Source organism: Myxocyprinus asiaticus, chromosome 38 (genome assembly GCF_019703515.2).
Source record: "Myxocyprinus asiaticus isolate MX2 ecotype Aquarium Trade chromosome 38, UBuf_Myxa_2, whole genome shotgun sequence".
Lineage (NCBI taxonomy): Eukaryota > Metazoa > Chordata > Actinopteri > Cypriniformes > Catostomidae > Myxocyprinus > Myxocyprinus asiaticus.
The window spans coordinates 21,499,050-21,517,735 of NC_059381.1; the positions used below are offsets into that span (position 1 = coordinate 21,499,050).

The window sequence follows — 18,686 nt, forward strand, 5'->3', positions numbered from 1 at the left end:
AAATCGATTATAAAACAGCGCGGAAGGACACAAAAACGCGCTCAATGTGAACGGCCCCTCAGTGTAAGACTATCTCTTTAGAAAAGTTTGATCACACTTGCCTATTCTTTATTATTTGCTACTGCACATTTTAGAATTTAGAGTATAACATCATCAAAACTAAGAAGTAACACAAACATTTGGAAATTATGCAGTGACCAAAACAAATTGAATCAGAAACATCTTCTATTTGAACTTCTTCATTGCAGCCTTTTGTCTATTCCAGCTCTGCACACAGTTCATTTTCTCAATCAAATTCAGGTGCATCCTGGGATGCTTTTTAAACAGTATTGAACGATTTCATATGCTGGACACTTGTTGGCTACTTTTCTTAAAAAATACTATTAAATAAATAATTTAATTTACTAACTTAAAAATATTATTTGATTTGTATTGTATCTTGCTATGTTTTGCTATTACTGTAGATGAATCGAGGATAACTGAGTTTTTAAGTTTTTAAGCTTAAAGTAACCTTTTAAAGTGATTTGAATTAGGACAAATTAGAAATTTTACCAAACAATTTGGGAAAATTAGTTTTCATCCCTGGTTTAAATATCCAACTAAATCTGATATTTACTGACAGAATAAAGAGAGATGTGTTTGAGTTTGATGTGGTGAAAGATTACATCTTTGCCAAAAAAATGTATGCTTCAAAGATACCAAACACAGCTCAAACCAGAAGCGAACACAAATGATGGAGACAGGTGAGAGTGATTGACATGGGGTTTACCCTGCGTGATTTCACGGCTCCCAAAAGTTTTTGTAAAAGGTTCCAGGAATAAGGAAGGGAGCGGGAAGTAGGGGGCCAGTCCAGGTAAATCAAGTTTTAATGGATTTTCAGCTTCACAATAGTTTATGCACTTCAGCTTCACAACATTTACATTTATGCATTTGGCAGACGCTTTTATCCAAAGCGACTTACAGTGCACTTATTACAGGGACAATCTCCCTGGAGCAAGTTTACCAGTTATGTGCTTTAGCCCACTACGCTAAAGTACATAGAGTAGAGTACTTTGATGGCAAGATACTCTTTCTCGATGGTGCTATACTTAGTCTCTCTCAAAGAGAGCTTACGACTAATGTACAGCACGGGGTGTTCCACCCCCTCCACCTCCTGCGAGAGCATGGCCCCCAACCCCCTCTCTGATGAATCCACATGTAAAATAAAGGGGAGAGAGAAGTTAGGAGCATGTAAATGCGGCCCATCACAGAGTGCATGTTTCACTCTCGTGAAAGCCTGTTGGCATGCCTCCGTCCAATGGACCAGATCTGGCGCCCCCTTTTTAGTGAGATCAGTCAAGGGGCTGGTGACATCTGAAAAATTAGGGACAAACCTTCTGTAATAGCCAGCCAGCCCCATGAACTGCCTCACCTCCTTTTTGGACTTAGGACGTGGGCAGGCCACTATCGCTGCGGTCTTATCAATTTGGGGACGTACCTGCCCATGACCCAAGTGGAAGCCAAAATACCATACTTCCACCCGCACAACTGCGCACTTTCGGGTTTGTTGTGAGCCCTGCCCGCCACAGCGACCTTAGAACGGCTCTTAGATGCTGCATATGCCTCTGCCAATCATTACTGTTTATAATGATGTCATCTAAATAGGCGGCGGCATACGCAGCGTGTGGCCGGAGAATCTTATCCATGAGGTGCTGGAACGTAGCCCCAAACAAACCAAACAGAAGAGCGACGAATTGGTGTAATCCGAACGGTGTGGAAAAGGCCGTTTTTTTCTTGGGATAGTGGAGTAAAGGGGATCTGCCAATATCCCTTAGTTAAATCCAGTGTCAAATAAAATTGAGCCACACCCAACCGATCGAGCAGTTCGTCAATTCAGGGCATTGGGTACGCATCAAATTTAGACACCGCGTTGACTTTCCAGTAATCAACACAGAACCGGACTGACCCGTCTTAGGTACAAGAACAACCGGGCTGGCCCAATCGCTGTGCAATTCTTCTATTACCCCCATTCGAGCATTGCCTCTAATTCGTCACAAATTACTTTTTTCTTTTGTTAGGGCAAGCGGTACAGCCAACTATGCACTACCACTCCCGGTGGGGTCTCGATATGGTGTTGTATGAGATTAGTACAACCGGGAAGAGAAGAGAACATGTCCGCAAACTCGTTTTGCACTTTGGCCACCTCCGCAAGCTGGGATGGTCTCCACAAGGGACCGGGGTTAATAGGTCGGTTTTGAACTTCACCTCTGGACCGAGCTCCACCCTCTCCGGAACTACCATCGCCATGGACACGGGGACTGCCTCTCTCCATAATTTAAGGAGGTTGATGTGGTAAATTTGATATGCTCCGACTCTATCCATTCACTTAACCTCATAATCGAGATCCCTGACTTGCCGTGTAACCTCAAAGGGTCCTTGCCACTTGGCGAGCAATTTTGAGCTCAGTGTGGGGTGTAATACAAGTACTTTGTCTCCCGGTGCAAATTCCCATAGCTGGGTACCCCTATTATACAGCTGGCTTTGAGCTTGGAGCAAATTCCATTGTGACAACTGACCCAGTGTGTGTAGCTTTGCTCAAAGATCAAGGACATATTGAATTTCATTCTTGCTTTGGGAAGGTCCTTCCTTCCACACCTCCTGTATGACGTCAAGCACTCCACGGGACCGGCGTCCATACAGGAGCTCGAAGGGAGAAAACCCTGTGGAGGTTTGCGTGACTGCAAATAATAGGGGTTCCAGCCATTTGTCCCAATTCCTTGTGTCCTCGTGCACGAACTTGCGAATCATATTTTTCAGGGTTCAATTAAATCAGTCCACCAGCCCTTCAGTTTGCGGGTGATAAAAGCTGGTGCGAATCAATTTAATCCCCAGCAATTTGTAAAGTTTGCGTAGTGTTCCTGACATAAACGTTGTGCCTTGGTCGGTGAGGATTTCTTTCGGAATCCCCACCCGGGAGATAATTTTGAAGAGTGCCTCCACAACACTGCGTGCTTAGATGTTGCGTAAAGGCACTTCTTCCGGATATCGTGTTGCATAATCCACCAGGACTAATACAAACCAATATCTGTGTGCTGACTTCGCTCAGCGTAAGGGAGCGGAACCGCTGGCGGTGCTATTCGGGGGTGCGGCCCACCTGTTGCAGGACAGCAGTCTTCAGCTTCGTGTAGTCCAGGTGGTCCTCAGCTGGCAGTTGTTGCGCCGCGAGTTGGGCCTCCCCGGAAAGCAGCGGTAGCAAGTGGAGGGCCCATTGGGCTTGAGGCCAGCCGGAGGCGGTGGTTGAATGTTCAAAGAGGCCCAGGAATGCTTCTGGATCGTCCTGAGAGCCCATCTTCGTGAGGAGGAGGTGCAGCTTCATCGCTGCCTCCGGGGTCATGGCGGAGGATCCACCTGGATCTAGCCAGCTCCGTAGAGCCTGCCGGTCCTCGGCCTGGAGGAGCTCCTGGAAACGATGCTCCTGGGCAAGCAGGGCTTGGTGATGGATCTCTTGGATGCTAGCCAGGGCGTGGATGACTTCGCCCAGCGGTGATTCTCAATTGGAGAAAGAAAAGGAAAAGAAAATGGAAAAAGAAAAGCCATTGGCAAATGGACGAGGAAAACCAACTGGCAAATAAAGTAAAGCCGCAGGTCCAGACGGCATTCCAGGCCGCGTCATTAGAGCGTGCGCGAACCAACTGGCTGGTGTTTTTACGGATATTTTCAACCTGTCCCTCTCTTTGTCTGTAGTCCCCACATGCTTTAAAACGTCCACCATTGTGCCTGTACCAAAGCAACTGCTGTCCTGTTGCTCTGACCCCCATCATCAGCAAATGCTTTGAGAGACTAATCAGAGATTACATCTGCTCTGTGCTGCCTCCATCACTGGACCCACTGCAGTTTGCTTACCGCAACAAGCACTCCACTGATGATGCCATTGCATCTACAATACACACTGCTCTCTCCCACCTGGAAAAAAGGAACACTTATGTGAGAATGTTGTTTGTAGACTACAGCTCAGCATTCAACACCATAGTGCCCTCCAATCTTGATGAGAAACTCCAGGCTCTGGGCTTAAACAGCTCGTTGTGCAGCTGGATCCTGGACTTCCTGTCAAGCAGACGCCAGATGGTTAGAATGGGCAGCAACATCTCCTCATCACTGACCCTCAACACTGGAGCCCCGCAGGGCTGTGTTCTTAGCCCACTCCTGTATTCCCTGTACACACATGACTGTGTGGCAACACATAGCTCCAATGCCATCATTAAGTTTGCTGATGACACGACGGTGGTAGGTCTGATCACTGACAATGATGAAACAGCCTACAAAGAGGAGGTGCACACTCTGACACGCTGGTGTCAGGAGTACAACCTCTCCCTCAACGTCAGTAAGACAAAGGAGCTTGTGGTGGACTTCAGGAGAAGAGAAAGAGAACACAGTCCCATCACCATCATTGGAGCACCAGTGGAGAGAGTCCGCAGCTTCAAGTTCCTGGGTGTCCACATCACTGAGGAACTCACATGGTCCGTCCACACTGAGGCCATTGTGAAGAAGGCTCATTAGCGCCTCTTCTTCCTGAAACGGCAGAGGAAGTTTGGAATGAACCGCCACATCCTCACATGGTTCTACACCAGCACTGTAGAGAGCACCCTGACTGGCTGTATCTCTGCCTGGTACAGCAATAGCACCGCCCACAACCGCAAAGCCCTGCAAAGGGTGGTGCGAACTGCCAGACACATCATCGGAGGTGAGCTTCCCTCCCTCCAGGACATATACACCAGGCGGTGTGTGAAAAAAGCTCAGAGGATCATCAGAGAGCCACTCGAGCCATGGGCTGCTCTCACTGCTACCATTAGGCAGGCTGTATCGCAGCATCAGGACCCGCACCAGCTGACTTCATGACAGCTTCTTCCCCCAAGCAATCAGACTTTTTAACTCTTGATCTCTCACGATCAATATACATCAGCACTGCACTTTATTAATCTTATTATCTCACACTGGACTGTCATAAATTATATTCGCTTAACACACTGGCAACTGACTATCAACCGACAGCCTGAATGTCAATACAGTACAATACAACCTACCATACATTTTATATACACTATATATACTTTTTTTTATTGTATAATATGTATTCTATATTGTGTATATTGTATAATGTACATTGTATGTTATTATTTGTATATCTTGTTGTGTGAAATTATGTGTATATTAGATTTTAAATTGTGTTGTGTAAATTTTATGTTTATTGTAGACTGGTATATGTCTCATCACTGTCACGACTGCTATGTTGCTCGGAACTGCACCCAAGAATTTCACACACTATTGCACTTGTGTATATGGTTGTGTGACAATAAAAGTGATTTTATTTTATTTGAAATACCTTTTTTAAATGGCATTTAAAAGGTGCTTTTAAAGTGCATTAAAAAGTGCATTTAAAAGACTCATTAATGTACTAATTTATTGCTACATTTAATGACATTTTAAACATGAAATAAATGATTTATTAATGCACAATTTTATTGTCAAATATAATTACATTTTAAAACATGAATTAAATCAACACATTTAAATGTGCCTATTTATTTGTCCATTTTTAAATTGGTTTATTCACATTTTTATTTTCAAATTAATAGATTGATCATTTATTCCTTCATTCTTTGTAAATGGCACTCCTGGGCTTCCATGCAGTTTAACGGTTGTAGACTTAACAATGTTTAAGCTGTAAATTCAACAATTCTATTAGAAATCCATGAACTTGTATTTTTGTATTCACAAAATTCAGTTTGCAGGTTGAAATCAGTTCAATGTGGTCTGTAGTGTTGATGACCAGCAGAGGGCAGCAGGGGGCAAGGGCAACGCTAATTATAAGGCTAGTTTTTTCCGCGCATTTTGTTTAACTGTGAAAGTGTTTTAATTATCCATTGTTTCCCAGTCTTAATCTATCACTTACAAAATTAAGCAGTGTAAATAACTCAGCATCCTTTCAGGTAAATTGGTTGGCAGTATCACAGTTGTTTGTGATTTTAGTTAATAGTGTCTAGGTTTAGATAGTCTGTGATTAGTCTGCTGTCTAGTTTAGCCTGATAGTAGTTTTAATCGTATACTTTTAACTTGTGACAAGTGTTAACGAATGTAGACGAAATTAACATTAAAATTAAGCCAACGTTAACGCTGAACGAGCTTTTAAACGTAACGTCATCACCGTAGGTCCGTTGCATGTAATTACCTACTGATTCACCAGTCCAGACAAAACCCGACTATGCGATTGAGTAATTATCGGTTTAATTATTTCTAGAAATTGTCTTTCTAACTGCTAATGCTCGTCTGTTAACTTAATCAGTGTTGTACGTGTCGATTTAGCGAAATAATACGGAGACAAAATGTATCAACAACTATTTACTGAGCGATTTGTTTGTTTTGTTTTGTACTCAATAAAATAAATATATAGAATTAAAATCAGGTATGATTTTTTTTTGTAGATATGCCAATGTCATTTGCGCTATATGACGAGGTGGCCGAGTGGTTAAGGCGATGGACTGCTAATCCATTGTGCTCTGCACGCGTGGGTTCGAATCCCATCCTCGTCGATGGATTCGTTTTTTATTGTTGGGGGAATTTAGCTCTTATTTAGGAATTGTGTGGAAAGCCATAATCTCAGTAGGACAATTTTACTGTCACACTACAACCTAGAGTTTTTAAATTGATGATAACAATGGTATATTACAATATTCATAAAATGCATTTATAAAGAAAGTGTATATATATATATATATATATATATATATATATATATATATATATATATATATATATATATATATATACATTTACATTCTTTATAAATGCATATATATATATATATATATATATATATATATATATATATATATATATATATATATATATATAACGTACATTATGTTAAATTAGTACAAATGTCCAGTGCTTTGGTATTTTTATTTTTTAATTTCTAGTAATAAATACTATAATGTCATGTAATGGCTTCAGTAACAATGTGATACTTATGATCATTTATTTTCTAGTTTTCAACGTTTTGTGCAAAGTGATAAGCCACACAGAAACAGTAAAGGGTTAGAAAAACTGAGAAATGTCAGATAACATAGTGCAAGTTTAGATTTTATTAAAATCACTTGTTAGTTTGAAAAAGATATATACAATGATTGAAATATCAAACAGCGACGACTACTGGTGCGACTGTGCCTGTACAACACAAAAAGGTCGAGCCAGCTGTCATTCTCTTCACCGTTATCATCACTGTCAGACCAGGAGTGAGTTGGGATGCTTTAGCAAATTCTGTTAGGGACAGCAGAAAACATTTAGCAACAACTTTTTTTTTATTTTGAAAACACATTTAACTTGAGAATATTGAGCTAGAATACAGAGATATCTGCCTTAATTGTCAAAATTCCAAAATGAAAGTGATTTCAGGTAAAACAGGTATCAATAACAATGTTGCTGTATACTTGATCCAGAGGTTGTAGTTGCCATTAAATAAACAACATGCATTGTCACTTAAGTAGATGCATCTCTACTTAATCATCATCACTTAAGCAGATCTGTTTATTCTCTAATGCATAGACGTTTTGATGACTGAAAAGCCCAGGGTCTATAGGAATGGTTGTCGTTACATACCTCACTATTGGGGGTGCTGTAGCATAACCTGTGTGCCTTCAATGAATATACAGCTGCTATGTTGCTATCCATTTGATTTCAAATTGCAGGCTTTATTAAAATTCTTATTCTTTAGTAACAAAGGGTTGCATGCTAAATTCTATTGAAACAGACCTCTAAACAGATAGACTTGTTAAACAGGCAGCTATGTCCCACTTTCTATCAAATTTCCGTTGCACATTTCTATGCAGCACAACACATATTGGCATTTTTGCATTGGGTGTTTCTGCTCCAATTGCATTAGAAAGGAACTGTTGATGTTTTTAAACCCCATTTTGAAACATTTTCTGAAAACAATATCAGAATGTTAAATTGTGCCTCTAAGAGACTATTTAGCTCCACAGGATCTACAGAATACCAAAGGGAAATCAGTGTGATCACACCATAACAGTTTGACAAAGTCCAGGGTCATTGCTGCTTTTTAAAAAGTAATGTTAACCGTACATTACTCAAACTCAAGATTTTGCAGTGTTTATTTTTTCAGGCTTGGAGGTGGTTGTCCAGTGGAAACAGTATGTCACACCTTTGTTCCGTGTCTCTACAGCACAACTAGTGCAATATACAATGCCTAGTGCTAACATAACCACAATAAAGACACAGAGCGGCACTAGGAGTGCTACAAGCAGCCAGCTTTTGTCATGCTTCTTTCTTTCACCCGGGCGCTGTTCTGTCCCTGATGCGGATGCCAATGTACCTTCTGGCTTTTGTGATGCTGCAGGAGTAAGCATGATATAATGGTCTTTTCTCTTTGGCAGTGGTGTTAAAGACATTGAGGGTCTATTGTCTCCAGTGGCTATGGATATTTCCCCCTCATTCAACCACAGTATTGCATCCTCTTCATTGGAATCAGCATGTGCTAAAGGTGTTGTATCCATCAAAACATCAGATGAAGGTGAATTGGAGGATGCATTCTCATTTAAATCAGGTTCCTGTGTGGTTACATCTCCTTCCTGTGTCATCTCTGTAAACCAGCTCAGGTAAGTCGGAAGCCACTCTATATTTGGGGAATCTGTTAGCCACTCCAGAGGACTGGCATCGGTCACCAGATCAGGAAGTAAGCTGGGATTATTTATTGTTGTATCTGCTGGTTCAACTGTCAAGTGTTCAACAGCTTCTTCAATTGGCCGACAGTAGTAGTGGTCCTCTTGCAACAAATAGCCCTCCTCACAAAGACACTCAAATCCACCTTCGTAATTTCTGCACAACTGATCACAAATGTTTGGAATTTTACACTCATCAGTGTCTCCACAACGATCTGGATCTTCAGGGAGTTGAGAGAATCCCTCATGGCAGCGGCACATGTAGGAACCAGGCAAGTTCTCACACAGATGTTCACAATTTCCTTCCATGCACTCATCCACGTCCATGCATTCTCCAAACTCAGATGGCTGATATCCCTCATGGCATCTACACTCAAATGTACCAGGTGAATTTACACAGACCTGTGGGCATGGTTTCTGCAAGCACTCATCTATATCAAGACAGTTATGACCATCACCAGATAGGAGGTATCCCTCTGGGCACTTGCAGCGGTGTCCCTGAAGAGTGGGCTCGCACTCAAACTCACAGTTGGCACTATGGCAGGGGTCTGAGAGCTGGCAGGTCTTTCCATCATCTCCCAGCTCATAATTCTCAGAGCACTCACAGTAGTAATGGGTATCCATACTCACACACAAGTGCTCACACCCTCCGTTATCCTGTTTGCACCAGTCCCTTTGTGTGTCCATGCAGAGTGGTGCATCCTTAGACCAGCCAACACTGCCATCTTCTCTCAGCATGCACAGCACTGACTGGTCTTCCTTCTCGCTGTCCGGACAGGAGACAGTGGCCACAGAGCCGAAGGGGATGTGAGTTAGAACAGTGCTGACAAGGTTATATGGGGTTGTGTACATCACAGACCCCTCTCCTTCTTTTTGAAGAGCTGGGCACATCCCTTGATAGGTGTAGCGGCAAAGGAAACCTTCCACGGCCACTGTACATGAGCCTTCCAGCCATTTAAAGTTGTTATGGTCACTGCCACTTTTGTCTGCAGTGTTGTAAGTAATGACCACACAGCGAAGAGCAGCACAAGCACTGGATAAGTCATTGCGTTGCCAGTTTGTATACTGTGTCTCCTGGTCTCCAGTGATCCAGGTGAAACCCCTCAGCGGACGAGTGGCAGAGCACTGTCGGGGCTGACGCTGGAGGCCAATCCACAGCCTGATTCTGGGCCGAGGGCCACGTCTCACCCCTGAAGTTAGGAGCTCATGGATCAAGGATGCCTCTTCTGGTCGTTTAATGGTAGCCAGGTTCCCCCCTTTCGCCTTGCAGCTCCTCCAGGACTCACGGAAGGTCTTGCGATGGAGGTGAATCGAATAGCATCCCTCATTGTTGCACACAAAATCCTGCTCCTGCGAGTTCTGTCCCACAACACCCTCAGAACAATACAAATATAGCAGTCCAAAGAAAAGACAGGGATATGCAGCACAGCATTTTATAAAAGTCCTGTTTCCCATGACTTCTCTTTAGTTTTCTACACCTGAGGTGTCTGTGGCTTGCTTTTGTCGTACTCGCTTGCAGGTTTTTTTCTCTCACTAACCGAATTTTTTTTAAATTTATTTACCTATGAGCACTTTTCAAACCTCTGGTCTCTCTGCTTAAAGAGATTACTTTTGTCTGCAGTCTGTCTGCAGTCTGTCTGCAGCAGCGAGACCGAGAGGGAGGGTACAGAATTGTGTTTTTGGAAGAGGGGGCGGGTAATGAGTGTGCTGAGTGGAGGGGGGAATTTTGCCTGTAGTTTTCCCTTGTGCCATATGGTTTTCATAAGTCTGTTTAAGGAAAAAGTTTGTGACCCTGCCAACAGGTCCTCCAACTAACCCCCCATCCTCTGCACACCCCTTCAATCACTGCAACAGTCACCATTATAGAGCCATTAATCCAATCTGAAAACTTTATCCTGGTCATCCTGATTAGATCTTCTTTCTTTTCCCATTCTTTTATTGTTCAGTTTTGTACTGCTGCTCAGACTGTTTTTCCCTTGGTCTTTGAATAAATATGAAAGACAATTCTTATGAAGTAATGAGGTGATATAAAAAAAAAAAAAAAAATGTATGACGCATTAAATTCTTGTTAATTCAGGAACACTAATTTGATGAGGGTTTGTTTATCAGACAACTTTTAATTGAAATCTATACTATTCAAAATATGGCTGTAAAATATCAGTCACAATCTGTTAGACTCTTTCACAGAGAACCAAGCTGTAAAATCATCATGAGTAGATGGTTTTATTGCAAATATGAAGAAAAAGGTGATTTATGAGCGTAATGTATGGTTATCCTCAACTGCCCAGTGTAAACGCACACACACACACACAAAAAAATTTAAAAAATGTATTTAAAAAATGTTTAAATACAAAAAAAAAAAAAGGTAAAAACAAAAAATAAGTAAGCAAAATAAAGGCAGGAATGCCTTCAAAACTTAAACTGCAATTGGAATGAATGAAGGTAAGTTTAAAGATGTTTGACTATGTGAGAATATGTAGAAGGTTCCTCAAAGTTGTCCCAGCACTCTCAATAGCATGGAGCCAATAAACCTAGAGGGGTCAAGGCCTCTCCCTTTCAAAACAGGAGAGATGTGTTTGTCCAAGACCTCAAACTAATGTTCTCCAATTCAAACTCACACCCTCATGAGTTTGAGTTGACAAAATGGAGATCTTGATAGTTAAATTGGAGACATGGATCCACAGTAAGCACATGGATATCAGGTATTGCTGCAGTTCCAATAGTCACCAGCACAGAAGCCAGCAGCTCAACAGTCAGGCTGTCTTTCTTCAGACCTCTTCAGGCAAGTAGATTTAATCTCAGTTTCAATTACTCCTCTCAAAAGAACATACCCCCACTCACTCTTTCTCTCCACAATCTCTCGCACATGTATTTCTCTAAGCCAAAAGGCAGCCCTCTGAAATCCATCCCAAAAAATCTTTTGGCATGTTCCAATTCAAACAAGTCTGTCCTGGTGTAGACTTTGCTTTCTCTCATTCAACTCAGATGTCCTTGGCATTCTCAAATAAGAGAAGTACAATTCTGAAATACTTCTTTAAAGGGATAGTTAAACAAAAAATGTTTTAGAAAAATGTCTCACCCTCATGTGGTTCCAAACCCGTATGACATCCTTTCCTTCAGTGTAATACAAAAGGAGATGTTAGGCATCATGTTCAGTCTCAGTCACATCTTATTCACTTTCATTGATTGAATTTTATTTATTTATTTTTTTATGAAAGTGAAAGGTGACTAAGGCTAACATTCTGCCAAACATCTCCTTTTGTGTTCCACAGAAAGTCATTCATATGGGTTTGGAACAACATGAGGGTGAGTACATGATGACAGTATTTTCATTTTAAGAACAAAATGATAGAATACTCCTATACATACTGAAACAGAAGAGATAAAAGAATGAATGTGGGACAAATATATTCTGTAAAAACATGACCTTAATACGGAATCGATTCAGCTGAGAATTAGAGGTAAATGTTTGTTTTGTTAACTTAACCCTCCAGAGAAACATATCTACATGGGCCATGTTTACTCCTCAATTGTCCAGTTGTTGAAACCCTCTCTCTATTCTGTAGACACATCTGCCTGTTATTCCACATTAAACGTTTAGGATTTGCATCTTTCCCTATGTGAGATAAAGCTTCATGAAAGGAGATCAGAAATATGGACGCTTGGACTGTCACAGCTGCTTTTGTGTTTTATAGTTTGGAACATTTCCTGTGGAATTAAATATGTGCCGTTGGGATTTGAACTTGAATTTTATGACTTGAATTTAAACATGTTATGAATTTGATTTTCAGTTTTGAACTTGTGCCATTGGGACTTGAATTTGAAATTTAGGACTTGATTTTGAAAATGTTTACTTGAACTTGCATTACATTCAAACATTCAATTCAAATGTACGTGGCACGAATTCAGATTGTTAAATTCAGATTACATTATTTAATACAATGATTCAGGTTTTATATTCGGATTCGGGTAAATTTGACGAAGACATCCGGGGTACTCAGGAAGAGCAATCGAGCCTGTAGGTAATTGAAGTCCTTCTTGACCAATCACAACATAGCTCACAGTTCACAAAAGGAAGGGTCCGCTGTGAAATAGTGCCAACGTGGGATCATGGCTAAACGAGAGCCACCACCTTTCTCTAGCGTAAGTTACTTGTTCTGCCCTGATGCAAACTCCAGAAGTAATTAGTGTGATTGGTAAACTGTTTGATGCATGAAATAAATGTTTATCAGTCATCTGATTTCTGACGTGCTTTATCAAATCCATATTTGCCACCCGTGTTGTAACTACAAGGCAGTAAGCTAATCTTTGCTGCTCTTTTTTAATTACATTTTTTTATTAACGCTCTACATAACACCCAGGGGATACATTAATCTTTGCTGCTGTTTCGCGAGCCAACCAGCTGTCATTTAAGTTAACACTAGATTGCCAAGTAAGTAGGGTCAAGATATGTGGAAATAGTACATATGTGCCAACAAATATTCTAGCTATCTAACTCACCTTTAATAGTACAATACACAGATTTAGTATACTTGACACAAGAGTTATGGGTGTTATCAAAATCGTGCACCATACGTAGTCTGTTTATGCTGACCGACCTACCAATACAGACCTGACTAATGTTAAGTTAACATTAGCTTCACAGTTGCTATGATTTGGACACCTACACTCGAGGCATTTCCAACTTACCATCTAAACTCGAAAAATGAAATAAAAGTAGAGTTGGACTTCATTGGATGTCTTCATGTATTTTACCCGAATCTGAATATAAAACCTGAATCAGTGTAAAAATTTTATCTGAATTCAATGATCTGAATACGTTCCATGCACATTTGAATTTAATGTTTGAATATAATGCAAGTTCAAGTAAACATGTTCAAATTCAAGTTCCAATGGCACAAGTTCAAACCTGCAAATTTAAAGTTCTAGTAAACATGTTCAAATCCAAGTCCTAAAATTCAAGTTCAAGTCCCAATGGCACATAATTCATTCCATGCATTTCTGATATGCCGCTTAAGCACGTAGAAACGTATTAGTGTTTCAACTGAACAATTTTTTCCACCACTTTGAGAAACGACAAAATCCACTCAGTAAAATTGACCCATCGTATTGCCAAATGCACTTTATTTCAGCATTGAAATATGCACAGCTTGAAAAGGTAGACCTGGTCAATCTCCATTACATTAGGAACCTTTTTTACTTACACTGAAAACTTTTGGATAGTATATAAGAGTTGCCCTCATTATGCATGCTAAAAGTTTGTTAAAACTATATTAAAGTGATAAATGGTTATGATCAAAGCTACAAAGTTTCATCTGCCTATTCAGTTTGGTCTTAGCAAAGCTTTCAGCTGAACAGATGGACAGAATTGGCTGTTTGGTCAGTTTACAAAGAAAACGTTGATATCAGATTGGCCCTTTCCTCCGACTGTAATTTCAACACAAATAAATAATGGTCATGAGTTTTGCAGAGGGTCATTTCCTGACCTATGTCTGCAGACTGGAGATTGTATCATGTGGATGTAGAAGCTTTTTTTGTGTGTTTCGTGTCTTCTCTATTGATCTTAACATGTTTTTTAATCAATTTAGTGAAAGATACAAAATAGTCGCTGCTGCTGCACAATCCAGCACATCGGTGGTGCAAATCAGCTGACAAATACAGGTGCTGTGCTCTTTTACTCGTCTCATGCACAAATACTCTGCATTCAATGTAAATATGCAGTAAATAAATAATATAGAAGCTGTAAACACATTCTTTCTTTTTAAGAATATTTATGTAATGTGCTGATATCTCATTTTCTATTATATAACTGGTGTTTTGTCTTAATGTACATTATTTATTATGTGTAGGTAGGCCTATTACTGTGTGTGTTATATTATCCAGGCATTGAAAATAACAGTGAGGTTCGGCAATTCATTCGAACTAAGCTCGTATAAAATATCACATAAAAAGTCTCTTTATTATGCAATTCATTACTACGAGTGCAGACAAACGAATTGCCGAACCTCACTGCTATTTTAATTGCAAGGATGAAATAACACATAAATTATTCCTGTAACTGTGCTCTTTTTCTCACCACGCACAAGAAACAATTCAATACAAATATGCAATAATTAAATAAAAAAAAGACCATGAGGCTGTTTCTTCTTTTATATTATATTTAATGTTATGCATCATATTTTATGCTTTCGAATTATCAAATAAATGTGTGTAGAACAGTGCAGCCTATTGTACAGTGTTGAAAGTGTTTTTCATTTTATTCGTTTTGGTCTCGGTGTGAATAGACCTTTTGTCTGCAGCAAATTTGTCATGAATTTGGTGTGAAAAGCTTTAACATTGCGCCTAACATCTCCTTTAGTGTCCTCTGAAGGAAGAAAGGTCATATGGGTTTGGAACAACATCAGAGTAAGCAAATAATGAGAGAATTTTAAGTTAAGATAAACACTTTTGTCTGAAATGTGCACCACTCAGACAAATAGCTGCAGCTTGTCATTAAAGCCACACTTCAACATCTTACCATGTCAAAACTTTGTTGATTCTATATTACTAACAAATTATGTTGTTTGTATGTTTGCCCCCAGCAGAGCATGAAAACCCTAGCTCAATGTATGCACATAAATTGATGAGCCCTAAGGGAATATACTGATAAGGAATGCTGGGAAACTGTTTGCTCATTCTACAGGGAGGGTTGCTTTAACATCCTGTCTCTGCTTTTTCCTGACACCCTAAGTTTAGAGATCGGAATGCCCTCTAGAGATGTCTGGATTAGCTGGTTTATTAGGAATCTTTGCTAACTTCTCTAACCCTGGAAGATATTAACCTTTACATGCTCCTGATTTCTTGCTTTATTATTTATTTTATTTTTTTATTTTTTTTGCAGCTCAGAACGTCTTCACGTAAATAGGAAAATACAACAACACTGAAATCTTGAACCACTGGATGATTTGAATGTTCCCCCTCATAATATACACTCACTGAGCACTTTATTAGGAAAACTATGGTCCTAATAATGTGCCCGATTTGGTCTGCTGTTGTAGCCCACCCGCCTCAAGGTTTGACGTATTGTGCATTCTGAGACGCTATTCTGCTCACTACAATTGTACAGAGTGGTTATCTGAGTTACCGTAGCCTATCTGTCAGCTCGAACCAGTCTGGCCATTCTCCATTGACCTCTCTCATAAACATCGCGTTTCCGTCTGCAGAACTGCTGATCACTGGATGTTTTTTTACAATTTTTGGCACCATTCTGAGTAAACTCTAGAGACTGCTTTGCATGAAAATCCCAAGAGATCAGCAGTTACAAAAATACTCAAACCAGCCCGTCTGGCAATAACAATCATGCCATGGTCGAAATGATTTTATGAGATACATTTTTTTCCCCATTCTGATGGTTAATGTGAACATTAACTGAAGCTCCTGACACGTATCTGCATATTTTATGCATTGCACTGCTGCCACACGATTGGCTGTCAACAGGTGTTCCTAATAAAGTGCTCAGTGTGTGTATATGTTAAATGGCTAAAATGACCATTTTATCCTCAGAAATCGCAAACAAAATCCATTTAATAGAAGTATCAGTATTGGTATCAATATTAATAACTGACCTTGATAGTATTTGGTACTGGATCAAAAAGAAAATAAGTGGAACTGCCCATCCCTTCCAGAACCCCAAAGCGTAGATGTTACAAATCTATAGACCAATCAGCCACACTCTCCAGGTTGATTCATTATTTATCCACCGACTAACAAAATCCCTGGACTGACAGTGGCAGATGTAAAAATGAAGTTATCAAATTAATTCTTTGAAATATTTATTTAAGATGCTTGAATTGGTCATCAGGAATGACTATTTGTCAAAAGTGTAAAATACTGTCCCATCATTTTTTATTATTTTTTATTAAGTGATGCCCATGTTTTTAACTGAATATAATTGTTCTTGCATGAATAAACAAAATGTGTCTGTTAGTGGAGAGGGTTAAAAAAAACCTGGAAACTTATGGGTTGTTATGTAATTCTTTTCTATTTCAGTATGCAGGCTGAGCCATTATTTCATTCTTTCATCAGCTGCATGCACAATGTCAAGACAGGGTTTGTTATCAAAATCGGGGCTTTGCAAGTATACTTTCTCTTTATTAATACAAAATGAGTCTTCATGATTACTTTGATACAATGTCAATAAAATCCCATAACTCAGAATGAACCCATAAATCTTTTTCTTCCTTTTTTTTTACTAGTTTATCCATGATAAGATCCTAACTTTTTCCTGTATGGCATCAGATTTTGTAGAGCCGTCTCGCCATGAGTACAGAACTAATTTACACACTCCCCACATTTGTTTTCTTCATCTCCCATCCTCTTTTTTTTTTTTTTGTCTTTTTTTTTTAGACAAAAGCTAGTCATTTCGCCTGGCCTCTTCCATCCCTTCCTCTTTGCTATCTGTTTTTTCAGTTATAGTTTCTGACTGTAGGAGGCTTTGATCTATAAAAACAACTCACTCATGATCCTCAGGTCAGGTACAAAAGTCTACCATGACTTCTCCTTTCTTTATTACCTCAACCCTTTTCTGACTGATGATGTATATAGCATATGATAGCCCCGTTGTGACTGATCTGTACAGCATCTGCTAATTGTCTCTCTGTAGATTTGCTTACTTGGATTGAGAAACCTTCACACATTCCTCAGAGGCTTTCTTCCTGCTGTGGTTGAGTGCATTGTTCAGGAGTTTCAACAGCAACAGTAATGCTTTACCAACAGTACCAAATAACAAAAGCTTCTCTGAAAATCAGAAGCTTTCCTCAGTCTAGACAGCCCAAAAATAATTTGTGAAGTCCAAGATGAAAAACATATTTTGAAAAGAATAACTCCAAAAGCTTCAAGTGTTTGGTGTCTGCTGGTTAATCTATGATCTTAAAGTCCTCCCAGTATCTCTGAGGTCCCTTTAGAGTAAAAGCTTTGGCAGGCTTAGTGTCTGGTTACACCACTAACAGTAGTGTTACTTTGTTGAGGTCACATGTTCAGTCACTTCTGTTACTGCTAGGCACTAAGCAGACCCCTTTTGGAATCCTCACTGTTTAAACCATTCTCGATTCACTGCCACCAAATGCAGTCCCATACTATTTAGTAGCGATTTATAACTAGTCCCACACTGTTTTTTTCCACCTCACTCCTATTATGCAATAACATATATCTGTCCACACACAGTTACAGTAAAGGCCACAAGAAGAGGTGTAGGGGTTAATGAGAACAATCTGGAAACTTGTGATGGTAACCACCATTCTTAAGCAGGTGGTTGTGATATGCCAATAAAAAATAAACAAAATAAAAAAGAGAGAAAAATACATCTGCTTTGCTATGGCCTTCAGCAGCACCTTTCCCTTGCACAAACCTTTCACACACTTTACCTTAAAGCATCCAGTAATGATAATGAGCTTTACAAAAACAAGGTGTCGTGTTGAGCTCTCGATGTGTGCATAAGGATTTAATAGGTTCCATCGTTTGTTTATTGACTCAGAGTGCCAAGGCTTTCCCACACAGCGGCCTCGGAGGAGGAGGCACCAGCCACTCATCATTCATTAGACACACTGAAACTATTAGTCTAGACCATGTGGCAAACTAATTCAGGAGAATGTATTTCCAAGGATTTTTCACCTTGAGAAAAGGCTACTCAATTACTGCCCTGGCTTTCTCATCTCGTTGAAATAGCCATGAAACAGCCCACTTCCTGTAAGGATTTTTACAAATGGCTCACTTTATCTGGGTCCTTCTCAATCTTGAATTTCTCATAAGAACAATGGTATACAATAGTCATTTGTACGCAGGAAACATCGCATAGACCTTGTTGTTATATTCAGCCCATTTAGCATTTGTGGACTGGATGGTTTGGAGACAAAGCCACATCTTAGAGAAGATTTAATAAGTTCCAGTTATCCGTGTCTTACAACATAAAGTCCAGAGACGATGGTATTTCAAAGCAGA

General features: G+C 39.9%; 1 protein-coding gene and 1 non-coding gene across 2 annotated transcripts; one reads left to right on the forward strand and one right to left on the reverse strand.

Annotated features, from left to right (window-relative positions):
- Window positions 1-6,484: 6,484 nt before the first annotated feature.
- trnas-gcu (transfer RNA serine (anticodon GCU)) lies at window positions 6,485-6,566 on the forward strand. Its single transcript has one exon. It is a non-coding gene; the product is annotated as a tRNA-Ser (tRNA).
- A 749-nt stretch (window positions 6,567-7,315) lies between these two features.
- LOC127428649 (endosialin-like) lies at window positions 7,316-10,342 on the reverse strand. Its single transcript, XM_051677141.1, has one exon. The coding sequence runs from the start codon at window positions 10,164-10,166 to the stop codon at window positions 8,127-8,129; it is 2,040 nt and encodes a 679-aa protein (XP_051533101.1). The 5' UTR covers window positions 10,167-10,342; the 3' UTR covers window positions 7,316-8,126.
- Window positions 10,343-18,686: the final 8,344 nt, after the last annotated feature.

Bases quoted from the DNA above. Each gene is read 5' to 3' on its own strand.
- LOC127428649 (XM_051677141.1), bottom strand. From the start codon at position 10,166: ATGGGAAACAGGACTTTTATAAAATGCTGTGCTGCATATCCCTGTCTT.